The sequence below is a fragment of the Fundulus heteroclitus genome, chromosome 23, assembly GCF_011125445.2.
Source record: "Fundulus heteroclitus isolate FHET01 chromosome 23, MU-UCD_Fhet_4.1, whole genome shotgun sequence".
NCBI classification, from domain to species: domain Eukaryota; kingdom Metazoa; phylum Chordata; class Actinopteri; order Cyprinodontiformes; family Fundulidae; genus Fundulus; species Fundulus heteroclitus.
The window spans coordinates 15,592,730-15,607,933 of record NC_046383.1 but is presented as its reverse complement, the minus strand read 5'-3'; the positions used below and the strand labels follow the sequence as shown (position 1 = coordinate 15,607,933).

Sequence of the window (15,204 nt, the reverse complement as noted above, 5' to 3'; positions counted from 1 at the left end):
CAGAGGGAGCAAAGATCTCCTGAGGAAGTCGACAGTAAAAGAGCTCTGCATGGACATTTTATCCGTCGGGACAAACACTTCTTCAAACTGGAGCCAAAGCCAAGCAATGTCTGCTTTCTGCAAAATCAGACACCCAGCAGGCAGCCACCACAGAAACAAGCTGCTTGTGATCTTCAGCTTTCTGTTTTGCAGGAAAAGCTGAAACAGGACGGAGTGAAGCGGCTTCCTACAGCTGAGGACAGCCATGAGAGGCGCCCCTGCTAGCCATGCAGAACTTCCCCAGAAGAACCTGGAGTCGAGGACAACACCAGTGCTGACGCCATGCAAAATGGCGTGGAATGCAAACTTCCTCTGCAACGGCTCAGCTAAGCGCCGCTGCCGACTCAGGATGTCTCCCTGTCACCAGATCAGGGCAAATTAAAGGCTGAGGTTTGGTAGAGAAAACAGGGACAGTTAGTTTGAGCTGAAACTGTTTGGGATTGTTTACTTCTGATATATTTTCACTGTGTTTTTAAGGTTACATTGAAGTTGACACTAACAGGCCAATTAGCTAACGACTTTTGAGCCTGATGCTAATGTGTTTTGGGTTAATTTTGAAATTTATTTCCATGTGGGATTTTAACACTGATGGGGTGTTAACGTTATTTATCAATCCATTCATTACACTGAAATATGACTAAAAAGTCCATTTTAAAAAAGCTCCCGGACGTATGTTAGCTACTAATGCTAATAGCTTGCTAAGCGCTAAGGTAAACCTAGTTGAGGTTATTTAAACATAGCATTTGATTGAATGCGTTCCGCAATTGTTCAATAATGTTGCAAGCATTATTATAACATTAATAGGGAACATTAATCTTGATTACTAGTATTTTGTGCAACTTAAAAGAAACTACTAAGCTTATTGCTGTTAGCTACTAGCCGTCCCGGATGGTTTTACAACATAACTTCCGGTCGTCCGTCTTTTAAAAGCTCTCCATCGAATTTTAAAGGTAACCTCTCGTGCTTCATTTTAAACTTTCTGCATAGGTCCATTGGCTACACAAAACATGTAAGTTACATTTTTTGCACAAAATAATTCTCAGATTATGCGATTTCACCTTCCCAGTTTCACCTATTGGGAGTCCCTTTCAGAATTGGCTGTTTTAGGGCTCTGTCAGTTTTTGTTCTCTTTGTTTTTTAGGGCTTTCGCAGTTCTATGCAAATACGCTACAGCTGGCAGCACCTCCCAATGTAATGTTTGCACTCACACTTTATTCATGTGAAAATGGCAGCAAACAGATGCACAACAGTAAGTCTGTGACCCTGAGTCAGACCCAGGAGCTGAAGAGGAGCCTCCTGCACAACCAGCGAAGATGCAGCAACAGTTTCTGAATGCTGAGTCAGTAGCCTAGTCCTGCAGAGCTGCTTTAGAGAGTTATGTTAAGAACCACGTTTCTGCAGTGTTAAACTATCCTGTTATATCTTTTCAACTGCCTAGAACCATCCGTCTGTGAGTTTTATGTTTTAATAAAGTGTTAATTCATGTAAGCTACTTCTAGGAGGTATTTTGATTGTTTTAGATCAGAGGAATCTGGGAAATAAATAAGATGCTAATAGTGTTAGCATCCCAATGGGATTTTCAATGCAAATCGGGAGGTTTTTGAACTGGCTCGTTTTTTAGACACCAACAAAACTTTTATGTCTTGCCAAAAACAGTTTGATGTTTTGTTTTGTGCTTGGACTGTTTCTAGAAGCAATAGAAACCCAAATAAAGTACAAAAACCTGCAAAAAGTTATTTTTTCATAATAGGTCTCCTTCAAGAGTTACAAATTCAAATGTATTATTCCCAGACAATTACATAATATTATGAATTTAAAAAATCATCATTCTTTGAAATAGTGTTTGAAATAGTATTATTTATCATATTATTTTTTCATTTTTGTAAATGGCTTGAACACACATCAATTGTTCTGAATTAAAAGCTAATTTGACCTCATTCCAAATTCTTCAAGAGGAACTTTGGTTTTCTCCACTAAACATCCATACTGAAATTTAAAATTATTTAATAATTCTATAAAAATGGTTGAAAACCTTTTTTGTCCTTTTTTCTTTTTGTGTACATAGTTCAATAATTTCTTTAATCTTGATTTTGCTTGGTAGTTTAAGTCCAATTTCAGTAGCCTATTAAAGAAGAGTTGTTGATTATTTTTGACTTGAAGTTGAATTATTTCTGTTCATAAATTCTTATATTCAAAGAGAAGCTTTATTCCAAATGTGCGCAGCATTTGCCGTTAGAGATTGCTAAAGCTTACGGCCCTCTTTCATCTGTTGTCCTGATATCACAGGACAATATCTGACAGATCAAGGGTTATTTTATTAAATATCTAATAACTTTATTGGCATTTAATTGCACAGCAGTTATAATCCTTATTTGACTACAGACAGAACCTGTTTGGTTCTTGCTCTCCATTCAGAAACCTGATTGTATTCAGATTTTCTGACATTTGAATATGTATTTATTACACATTGTCTTTATTTTCTATAGTCTGTGTGTTTTTCTTCTTTATGCAAAATCTGATCCTTTCAGCCAATCAGGCGGCTCGCAGGATTGGCTGTCACTGCTGTCCAGATCCAATCAGAGGCGTGCATAAATCAAACACACCTTCTTTCTGCAGAACCACTCACTGAAATAATTTACCCCGAGTGCTACAGCACACACAACCACACACACACACACACACACACAACCACACACACACACACACACACAACCTCTGCTGTGCGTTTCCTCTCATCACGCTGCGTCCTCTCTGGACAAAGGCATGTTTCTGCTGCACAGTGGAGACAGTTTCACACCGAGATGGCAGCTCACCCAGCTGACTGTGGAACACACGTTTGTGCACGTTTGTGCACGTTTGTGCATGTTTGTGCACGTTTGTGCATGTTTGTGCACGTTACATGACGGAGCAGGATGACTCACAGCCACGTGTGATTTCTCTGCACCTTGGCTCCAATCTACTGATTTGATGTCATATTGGACACAGAGATCCTGTAGAGAACGGTTGGTTGTAGTACTCTGTGGAGTACTCTGTGTAATACTCTGTGTAATACTCTGTGTAGTACTCTGTGTAGTATTCTGTGTAGTATTCTAAAAGGAGGCGTCACCGACAAGGAGAGATGGAGAAAACACTTGTTGATCCATTCAGGAAAGTGTTGCCGGACCAGAACGGTTGCCTGGTCCCCCTAGAGCAGGGGTGTCAAACATACGGCCCGCGGGCCGGATCCGGCCCGCCGAACAATTTAGTCCGGCCCTGTGGCTAAATGCATTATCATTATAAAAAGTGGCAATAAGAATTGTTGTCTTAATGCCAAAAAGAGCTCATCAGATTTGACTTTCACAAGTGGAGCAGTACAGCTTTTGCCATAGTGCTCCGCTTGATTCAAATGATATGGACACTACAATGGGAAAGTAGGAGAGGAAAGGAAGAACAAGAAAAAAAAAAGGTGAAAGAAAGAGGAGATAAAAGGAAGAGAATGATAAAACAAATTTTGAAAAAAACATGTACTTTGTTTAATTGATAATATGCAGTTCCTATATTGTCCATGAGGGGCGCTGTGTTTTAATTAGCAGATTAAGCTTCAGGTGTGGAAAAATTTAAATCATTTCTTAATTTTTATCTGTTTGATGTATTTTGTCATGTAGGACGGTGTTTTTAAGTTCTAAAAAATGTGAATAAATGTTTTTCAACATTGTACAATCACTGTGATCAGTTCTTATGCATAATGCACAAGTAAATGTTTAACTGAGTAAAAGTATTGTTGAAATTGCACATACTTTTCTTAAAAACGCTGAGGTTATTCATAATATATTGTGTAAAAGTGAAATTAATTTAATATAAAAATCAACAACAAGTCCACATTTATAAGTTCTATTTAATCTTGCAATGAGTTAACTCGTGTGGCCCTCTTGAGATCAGATTAAGCTGTATGCGGCTCTCAACCAAAATGAGTTTGACACCCCTGCCCTAGAGAGTTCTGGGTCTCCTCCTGGTTTGATGTGCCTGAAACATCATCTAAGGCACGTCCTGATCAGCTGGTATATCTCAGCTGACCTCCTTTACTGTGGAGGACCAAAAATCCAGATGAAACCTGGAGGGTTACAGGTTGACACTGGATCTACAAACGCCACAAACAGAAAACGGGAAAAAGAAAACGCCTTGAAGGTGACAAACATCAGACCGCCGTTATTTAGGGAAAACACAGACGACACCACAGAAAATCGGATACCTTAAATTTAACCTTCACTGACATTTGGAGATCAGAACTTTCATGTTTTACTGCAGCTGATTCTTCACCGGACCGGACCATCTTTAATCTGACAGACAATTAAGCCAGTGTCAATAATAAAGCTTTATTAAAATAAAATCAGAGTTCTGACACAAAACTAAACCGTCAGCAGCTTCAGACAAAGCTTACGAAGCAAACGAGAAGACAAGAAATAAAACAAGGAACTATATGACATCATTCTGTTGTCTGTGGCTTTTCTATTTTTGCAACTTTCGATTTGTGTCATGGAGGGAAGCTCTGTTTACTGACAGTTGGATTCAGGCGGACGAAGCTTCAGTTTGAGAGAAAACTGAAGCAGATCAAAGACGTTCAAGCTGAGCAGGTCCAAACACGTCCGACTGACGGAGGTCTCAATTCAAAGAAAAAGACAACACAGCTGCACATTCAGAGAGCAGAGGCAACATCAGAGCAGAGAAGTTCTGAAGATCCACAACAGCAAATCATTTTTTTACTCAAAGGAAACGTGTCTCCAGGATACCTGCAGTCTGACCTGACGCTCCCTTCCACCCTGGAGCTTTATTTTCCTGAAGCTCAGCAGATAAAAGGTGGAGAGGATCATTTCACGCTCTCCAAGGAGGGACAGTCTCATGTTATTAAGGTCAACCAGTCACTCCTAACAACACCAGAGACCAGGAACAGGTTCCAGTCCAAACAGCTTCCCACTGAAGGCACACCAAGGACTAAGAGCGGCTCACGGACATTACGATTCTGCATGTTTGCAGAGTAAAAAACATGAAACTTTAAAATTACTCTGCAAAATATGCTTTTATTTAAAAATATGAGATTCATGCATGAAACCAATTCATTAATAAAATTGATTTTATTAATGAATCTAAGGAATAAGGAGAGCATTAATAAGGAAACAAAGAGACCTGAGAATAGAGCCTTGAGGAACACTAATCAATGTTATTATTTGCATTAACTTAAAGTACCAGAGATCTCCACAGTTTCCTGTCTATAAATCACTCAATGATTGATAGACCATGCAGACATTTCTGGTCAAGCACGGTAACTGTATAATAAACTAAATGTGGCAAAGTCCAATGTAAAGACAAAATGGTTTTATGTTTTCTGAAATCTGAAGTGAATCTAAAATTATCTTCTAAGAATGAGAAAATCAGATTCATAAACAATAAGGCCCACTTTACAATGTTTCCGTCACGTTTAAAATGCAACTTTTAAAAAGAAAAACAATATTTGCATCCATAGCGCTCAACAGTGAGCGTCATATTTGTTGTTTACTGATCAGAAATGAAATAATTCCATCTTTTGACAGCTACGGTTTTAAATTTGAGAAGTAGTCAGAAAGAAATTCCAGAAATGCTAATTTATTTTTAAATGTATCTTTTAACACCAATTAGAAAGGTTTCCTCATCTTGTAAAGAAGAAAGAAGCTCTGCAGTGGTTCTTTGGGAGAAAATTCTAATACAAAAACAAAATTTCTAACTTACGTTTTAAGACTGCAAGAATATAAATGAGCTAAATTTAAAATAAATACAGCTTTCAGAGGCAGTAGTGGCCTTTGTTTGACGGTGGACCAGCAGGACATGGGCTTGAGAGAAATTGGGAATATGCGCATGAATAAAAACGTTTTGGTACAAATAAAAAACTATTTTTTTTACTTTCATCTGGAACCAATAAAACCATTTTTTATGTTAAGGTATAATAGCATCTTGTTCATATTTTTATAGGCTAATAGTTTTTTTTTCTAAGAACAGCATTTTTGGTCAGACTAATAAAATGAGTTGTTAAATGAATATTTTTTATTCAGGGCTTCTGTGGCCAGGTGAGAGCGACCTGCTGCACCTGGACTCTGCAGGAACCTGCAGCCAAGAGTTTAAAAGGTGAAGGATTGAGTTTTGTTCTGGATCCAAACGTTGAAAATCAGAACTCGGACCACATGATGTCTGTTTTGTCCACACGGTCAGATGTTGGAGCACTAATTTATTCCTTCATGGTGCAGAGTTTTATTTTTCTTCGTGTGTTATTATGGTAGAAAGCGTTCAACTTCCTGCCCTGTGAGCTCTGCCGCGTTGGACCAGAGTCAGGAATTAAATATCCTCACATGGTAGTGAAGTTTCTAAGGCTAATAAATCTGTGGGAGCTTTTCACAGATATAGTGGCAGCTAAGACAGCCTCTCATATTTTTAATTACAAACTAACATCATTCCAGATGTGTGGAAGGCAGCTTTTGTCCTTCCCCTGCAGGAATTTAGGGATCCCAGTGTGTTAAACAATTACCGTACCAATTAAAAACTGTATTGTAGCCAAGGTTTTTTAAAAACTGGTAAATCATCAACTTAAAGAATGTTTGTGTGCCGCCGGCATCGTGTCATGCCATCAGTCTGCTGTGAGGAAACAGCTCAGTTAGAGCAACCATAAAAGTAGTAAATGACAGAGTAGTAACAGGCCAGGCTGTCGCGCCCTTTGTATTGACTTGTCTCTGGCATTTGACGTTGTTGATCCGACCATCCTTTGTCAAAAGCCAACAGAAAGCGGTTTATCAGGTAACGCTGTATGTGGCGTTACTAATCGTCTATAAATCATGGAGAACGTGCTCAACAGAGTGGTCTGTGGTCAGAATACAGGAACATCTCATAAGGTGTGCCACAGGGATCCATGTTAGGTCCGTCTCTGTTTTCAGTCTGAACAGTGAAAATGTTACTGGTGCTTGTAGACGTGTTTATGCTGATGACCCAGCGGTTTACTGCCATAGAAAATCTGTTTCTGCTCCATTCAGTCTGACCTGCTTCATCTGGAACGAGTCCTAAATGCTGATAAGGCAAAGTTCACGCTGTTTTTAGCAAAAAGAAAGCTCCATAAACTACGCCTTCTATAAAAAAACATGACACTAACAGAGTTTGTTGAGACTAACAGGCACCTTGGCATAGAAATTGACAAAAGACTTTCATTTAAGTCACATATTGAACATTTTGTACAGTAGTTAAAGATCAAACTGGAGTTTTTCTTCAGAAACAGATTTTGCTTTTCTTTCAGAGCAGGAAGCATCTTGTTTTATGACCTTCCCTCCTCCGGTAGATCTCTGTGATGTTACTATGAATACGTCTGCTTCCTCTCTGCACATGCTGTGTGCTGTTTATCATGGAGCATTACGCTTCATAACGGGGTATAAATCTCTCACTGGACTTTATATTCTGGGGTCAACTGGCCGTCATTATCAACCAGTAGACTCGTGCATTGGTGCATTTTCATCTCTAAAGCTGTTCTTGGACTATTCCTGCCGTATTTATCCTCCTATATGTCACTGAGACAGTCCAGCCACAGACTTGGTTCTCAGGACTTTATCTCCCTCAGCGCTCCATTAGAACCATCAGAACCAGTAATAAAAGCATATTCTCACTCTGCCTGATAACTTGGAGCTCTCTATAGCAGGAAACTATCATCTGAAACTATCCACAATGATTCTCCAGGGACAATTAAAATTGATTTTAGAAAAAATTGAGAAATCTTCTCATGAAACTTGCTCTTGTTTTTAGGTAATATTTTATTAGCTTATTTAATTTTAATCAAATGTTTTTTGTTGTTTTCTGTTTTTTCTAAATATATCTTTATTGTAAATGAGATCCTGGATCTCAGTGATACAACCAGTATGAATAAAAATGAAGTTAAATAATAATAATAATAATAATAATAATCCATCTAAAGAGCTTCTTCCAGGTATGACTGACTGAAGGGTGTTTTATGATTATTGGTGCAAAATAAAGAGCCGTTATCACCTCATTAACTTGTGAGATGTGTTTCAAAGTTAAAGTTTCTATTTTGCTGTGAAACGTGTCAATTAGAGGCTGATCTTTCACCCGCACACAAACATGAAACATCTGAAATGTTCAGAGAAAAGCAGAAGTGGTGTTGGTTTTTATAACTGAGGTGAAATGTGGCAGCATTAGTCAGAAAACCATTTTTTCACAATTTAAATCCTTCCTGAAATGCACCATTAAATCAGAAAAACAGCTTGATTTGACTTCTCATGCAACTGCCGTCTCTGTGGACCCCAGACAGGAAACCGTGGCGCTGATACGATCAATAGATGATTAGCAGGAGATTCGAGTCGATGACTGCATGAGTCTCAAGGCTGAGCTGCGTTTCACAGAAAAACCTTCAGCGGGTGAAGGCAGCCAGCAGGTTATTCTCCTCTCATCTGTGGGTCTAAACCCAGGTAGACCCTCTGGGATCACACTAAAAACAGCTGCACCACCCCGTCACCCTGCGAGGCGAGAGTCACAAACCAAACGTCCCTCTTCCTCCTGTGAACGCCGTCGTCATCTGTTCCACAACAGCTGCACCCCGCCTAAAAAAGTGCAACCAAACACTGAGTTTCCCAGCTGGAAATTCAACACAGACACACTCTGCAGCAGAAACACCCAGAGAGCCGCTCCACACGTCCTGCTAACCTTTTACACAGCAGCACTGCAACTTTGCTACGGTGAAACCAGCTGCTCTGCAAACGCAACGCTTACGTCTAAATCTGAGATGCAGCCCTGGGGTTTTCTGCCAGGATACATGATGCTGGACGCCACACGCTCTGAAGCCCGGGTGCATTTACTGAAACCAGGAAGACTGTAAACACAACCATATAAAAACTCACTTCATCCCGCCGTCCATCAGCCTCATTAATGATTTAGGAAGAGAGAAGAGCCGGAGCACAGGAGGCCTCAGAGGGCCTGTTGATGAATAGTTCTCAATAAGACGGTCGTGACTCGCTACAACTTGTCTGAAGATGATTGGATGCCGACGTTGTAACGACTTACGAGTTTTATTAGCAAACCTCTGTTTTTCCATGCTAATTATGCTGTTTATTGCAATCGCAGCACTTCACCTCTGTCTCATAGCAGCTCATGTCTAAAACAAAAGTCACAGAAAGATGTTGTGGAGATGAGGACCTGGAACAGATCCAGTGTGAAAGAAAACAATTAAATGGTACTTTAATAAAAACTGCTGCTGCTTTCCCAGCGCTTACACTCTATGACACGAGTAAAATCACTAAATAATGAAACTGCAACATTTTTAGGATTTACATTCCACATACATATGTGTGTGTGAAGGACACATCATGTCAGTTGGAAAGAAAAGCCAGAAAGCTGCGGTGTGACTCTGTTCTTTCATGCTTTCAGGTTGTTAGCGTTACCCACTCCCACAGTCTGTGGGAGTGGGTAACGGAGCGACTCTCCTGCTACGCTGCTCCAGAACATCTATCTGAGTCCCAGAAAAACACTTTGGTTCGAGGCAGAAATTTTAAAAGTTGCACCTGAACAGACCTCAGGATGTTTAGAACAACGTCCTAGTCAAAGTCCAGACTGCAGGTTGAAATGCTGCAGCAGACGGAGGCAAATTTAACCAGAGCTTGTTGCCCTTTGGCAAGATGTCCTGAGAAGACCAATCCTCTCACCCAACAACCTGCAGATAGACACCAACCAGACGATGGTTGGATGGATGGATGGATGGATGGATGGATGGATGGATGGATGGATGGATGGATGGATGGATGGATGGATGGATGGATGGATGGATGGATGGATGGATGGATGTCTCCAACTACACTGCTCTGCCTCTCCTCTCTTCTTCATCCTGAGGACCTGAAGGCAGCACCATCTTCCCTGACTACAACATGAACCTGCAGCAGCTCAGGGCTCCACAGAGCGGAGGCAACGGAACCAAACGACGCTCTTCCTCGGCCTCCTCCTCCTCTCCATCCATCCGACCTTCTGCTCTACGTTGCATGATGTGAGACGCCCACATGAAGCAGTTCAGAGGCAGCAGAAGACAAACTGTCTCCAGTCAGATCCTGGTCTTCATGCAGGCAGCAGCTCCTGATCTCCTCTCACCACAGGATTCACTGGAGCAGAGCATCAAGCAGCATCAGCAGCATCAGCAGCAGGCATGTCTGGGACGGTGCACCGAGCTCTTCATCAAACTGCCACTTCCTCAGAGTCCATGGTGATCTTCTCCTGGTTGCTCCACGCTGATCTGCCTCCACATCAGCACCATCAGGCAGAGCTCTCCTCTCTCCGCGGACTGCCATGCATCACAAACCAAACGCTCCTTCCACCTCCAGCCCCCCTGAAGCCTGCAGCCTCACACTAACACCATCATGGCTTTAATTCATGATGCCGAAGCCCCAGAGATGCCAACGAACCGCGGAGAGCCTCCTGTGGAGCAGCAGAGAAGCCCCCCCACCTCCCCCACCCTCCCCGCATCACACACAGGGACGCACCGGGATGCGCGCTTACCTCTGGAGCTGCTGAAGGCGGTGTACCAGGACACGGAGACCAGCCCGCTCAGCCCGAACAACAAGACCGTCAGGAATGAGACATTGCGGAGCCTCATCTCCGGAGCCCCGGGAGCATGTCCGCACCGAGAGGGGGAGGGACGGCAGGCTGGAGGGCGGCAGGTACGAGCGGGCAGGAGCCGAGAGCTGCAGCCGGAGAGGTGGCTGTGAGAGCGGCGGCCGCAGACTGGAGAGGATGGGAGGGCCGGAGCTGAGATATGCGGAGGGGGAGGAGACATGGAGGGGGGGGGGGGGGTCAGGCTGGTTAAGTAAACACAATCAGTTCAGTTAATGCACAGACAGCCCGCTAACACTGAGGGGAAAACAAAGACTGACACACATGTTGACTTTTGCTTTGTTATAAATTAAACCATCTGAGCAGCGACGCTGCAGCGCCCCCATGGGGCCAAATTAACACAATTACTGTTATTCAAAGCTTAGAGACAAAAATCCCCAAAACTAAGAGGCTACGGAGGCCGTGTGGGCCAAATCCTGCAGCCTGGAGGCCTGGCCAGGGGCGCCTTCGGCAGGTTTAAGGAAGGGGGCAGATGGGGCACTCATGATCTCAGGGAGCAACAAACATAAAATCCATAAAGCAGCTGTATGAGTTTCATTTGGGCGGTTCTGCAGCAGAACTGGTTCTGGTTCTGTTGAAGGTTTCTTCATTTTAAAAGGGAACATGCAAGCCCAGAATGAGACATTGCTGCCAAGTTGACAAGGAGTCACCCAAGAGGGTGCCGTGTTATAACTTGGGTTTAATGTCTGTAAATTAATGTACATTTTTCTACATGTTAAAGTGTGTTGTATTGGTTTGATTATAGGTTTATGAACATAATTAGGAACTTTTTGTCTTAAAAACTGCTACCTTGAACAGAGCGTGTTTTTTGGCAACACAAAATTTTTTGTTAGAATACTGTAGCTCTGCTTATTAATTCAGAACAATTCAGTTTATTTATATAGCGCCAATTCACAACACGTCACCTCAAGGCTCTTTCCAAAGTGAATTCAATCAAATCCTCCTTACATATTGGTTCAGTTTCCTCTCCAAGGAAACACAGCAGGTTGCATCCAGTTGATGGCTTTGCAGCAATCCCTCATACTGAGCATGCATGAAGCGACAGTGGAGAGGAAAACTCCCCTTTAACAGGGAGGAGAACCTCCTGCAGAACCAGAACCAGGCTCAGTGTGAACGCTCATCTGCCTCCACCCACTGGGGCTTAGAGAAGACAGAGCAGAGACACAGAAAGCTCAGAAGCTCACATTGACCCAGGAGTACTTTCTATGTTAGAGAAGACAGAGCAGAGACACAGAAAGCACAGAAGCTCACATTGACCCAGGAGTACTTTCTATGTTAGAGAAGACAGAGCAGAGACACAGAAAGCTCAGAAGCTCACATTGACCCAGGAGTACTTTCTATGTTAGAGAACACAGAGCAGAGACACAGAAAGCACAGAAGCTCACATTGACCCAGGAGTACTTTCTATGGTAGATGGTAATAGAGGATGATCTGCCTCCCCTGATGATGTCACAGCTAACAGAACGCCAGACCAGGTGTACCTTCTATGAAGAGAGAAATGACAGAGAACCAAAAGTTAAAAGCTGAAATAACAACAAACAATGCAGATTGGAGAGCAGTAGGAGAACTCAGCAGAGAGAGAGAAATAGACCCTGATGTCCTCCAGCAGCCTAAGCCTATAGCAGCATAACTATAGAGGTAGCTCAGGGTAACATGAGCCACTCTGACTAGAAGCTTTGTCACAAAGGAAAGTTTTAAGATTAGTCTTAAAAGTAGACGGGGTGTCTGCCTCACGGACCAAAACTGGGAGTTGGTTCCACAGGAGAGGAGCCTGATAGCTAAAGGATCTGCCTCCCATTCTACTTTTAGAGACTCTAGGAACCACCAGCAGACCTGCAGTCTGAGAGCGAAGTGCTCTGTTAGGAACATACGGGGTAATCAGAGCTCTGATATATGATGGAGCTTGATTATTAAGGGCTTTATACGTTAGAAGGAGAATTTTAAATTCTATTCTTGATTTAACAGGAAGCCAATGAAGGGAAGCTAAAACAGGAGAAATATGATCCCTCTGGTTGATTTTCATCAGAACTCTTGCTGCAGCATTTTGGATCAGCTGAAGGCTTTGAACTGCATTTTGTGGACTTCCTGATAGTAAAGAATTACAATAGTCCAGCCTTGAAGTAATAAATGCATGGACTAGTTTTTCAGCATCACTCCTGGACAGAATGTTTCTAATTTTGGCGATATTTCTGAGGTGAAAAAAGGAAACTCTGGAAACCTGTTTAATATGGGATTTAAATGACATGTCTTGGTCAAAAATAACACCAAGATTTTTTACTTTATTACCAGAGGCCAAGTTAATGCCATCCAGATTAAGTGATTGATTACGAACTTTATTTTTTGAAGACTCTGGCCCAAAGATTACAACTTCTGTCTTGTCAGAATTTAAATGCAGGAAATTTAAAGACATCCAGCTTTTGATGTCATCAAGACATGACTGCAGTCGAAGTAACTGATTGGATTCATCAGGATTTATGGATGAATATAGCTGAGTGTCATCAGCATAACAGTGGAAATTAATCCCATGCTATCTGATATTTAACCAATCGGAAGCATATATATAGTAAAGAGAATTGGTCCAAGGTCTGGAGAAAGATTTATCAGAAGGGGAAATTGCTGAGCGATTGTTAATAGATAATATTGCATATTGAGATAAAAATGAAACGTTCAAGTAAAAAAATAAGACAAACAGCGGTAATTTTAAAACAATATATAAAAGATTCAATTTACATCAGTGTACAAACAGCATTCTCATAAAAATAAATAATAACTAAATCTAGTTCTTTCCTCTCCTAAAACCCTGCAGTAAAATGGTCCAGAGGGACTAGCAGGAACCACTTACTGACAACAGGCTGGATGTTCCTTTAACTCCATTTCTCCCATCAAACATCAGTAATACTGATCTGCAGAGTCCCACTGTGTGTGAATCCATCCCAGATCCCTCTGAGCCCAGACTGGACCCCCTCCTGCACAGTAATGCCTAAAGTGCCTTTTATACTATATACTTACAGTACAGCACTGATTCTGAGTTGTTACGTCACAAGTTAGAACATCTTATCAGTGATAGCATATTAGGTGTTTTAATTTGTTTAAACTTCTCCAGAAATAAAAGAGGAAAATCTAATCAAAGTGCTAATTGATTTATATCCACATGTGCTGAGAAATGAGCCTAAAAAGGAGCATGCAGCAGTTTGACAACATTCATCACAGTTTACAGCCTTATGCTGACCTCTAGTGGTCACCTGGAGGTAAAGCAGCTTTTTCTACAACTACTGAGCTCTCCAACAGAACCAGGCAGCATGGGTCGTTTTTATAGAATAAATGTTGCTTTTTGAAGCCTTTTTAGACGTTAAAGTTTAAGAAGTGTAGTGGTTCAACAACCGTTAACTCTGAGAGCAAACAGAGATTCATCATAATTAATTATCTTAATAAAATCACCAAATGGTGGCTAATAAAATGTGGTTCTGCAACTGTAGGAAGGTAAAAATCCTCTGACAGAACCAGGTAACGGTCCACCTGAGCCAGCTGGAATGTGACGTAACAGCAGGTGTGTTTCCTGCCAAAGGTTCACCTGCAGGGTCACTGACACCTGAAGAGCAAAGAAACCAAAACGGCTCCTTGACTTCATCAACCATGCAGACCAATAAACGCCATTTAACAACATTCACCATTTTTATTATTGGCATTTCCAGGATTTTTAAGGTAAAATACACGTTTTAAAGCATCAGTCGATGACTTTTATGATGAATTCAGGCAGGGAGAACATGGAGAACAACAATGTCAGACAGGTAGCACTGAAGCAGGAGGTGGGCCTGATTAATGAGCAGGTTCCCCCTGGAACAGTTTCCACACCTGCAAATACACGAGAAAAACTACGTCCATCTCCTCCATCAGCCTGTAGAACCTCCTTCATCAACCTGTAGAACCTCCTTCAAATATCTGTAGAACCTCCTTCATCAACCTGTAGAACCTCCTTCAAATATCTGTAGAACCTCCTCCATCAACCCGTAGAACCTCCTCCATCAGCCCGTAGAACCTCCTTCATCAACCCGTAGAACCTCCTTCATCAACCCGTAGAATCTCCTCCATCAGCCTATAGAACCTCCTTCAAATACCTGTAGAACATCCTTCCGCAGCCTGTAGAACCTCCTTCAAATATCTGTAGAACCTCCTCCAGCACCTTGTAGAACCTCCTCCATCAGCCTGTAGAACCTCCTTCAGCAGCCTGTAGAACCTCCTTCAAATACCTGTAGAACATCCTTCAGCAGCCTGTAGAACCTCCTTCAAATATCTGTAGAACCTCCTTCAGCAGCCTGTAGAACCTCCTTCAAATATCTGTAGAACCTCCTCCATCAGCCTGTAGAACCTCCTTCAAATATCTGTAGAACCTCCTCCAGCACCTTGTAGAACCTCCTCCATCAGCCTGTAGAACCTCCTTCATCAGCCTGTAGAACCTCCTTCATCAGACTGTAGAACCTCCTTCATCAACCCGTAGAACCTCCTCCATCAGCCTGT

The 15,204-nt window shown here is 41.9% G+C and overlaps 1 protein-coding gene across 1 annotated transcript in view; it reads right to left on the bottom strand.

Annotated features, from left to right (window-relative positions):
• mgat4b (alpha-1,3-mannosyl-glycoprotein 4-beta-N-acetylglucosaminyltransferase B) overlaps positions 1 to 10,836 on the bottom strand; it is a 69,527-nt gene extending 58,691 nt beyond the window's left edge. The window contains exon 1 of the mRNA XM_036127306.1: positions 10,576 to 10,836. Coding sequence (XP_035983199.1) covers positions 10,576 to 10,672 — 97 coding nt within the window. The 5' untranslated portion in view covers positions 10,673 to 10,836. The remainder of the gene's footprint in view (positions 1 to 10,575) is intronic.
• Positions 10,837 to 15,204: the final 4,368 nt, after the last annotated feature.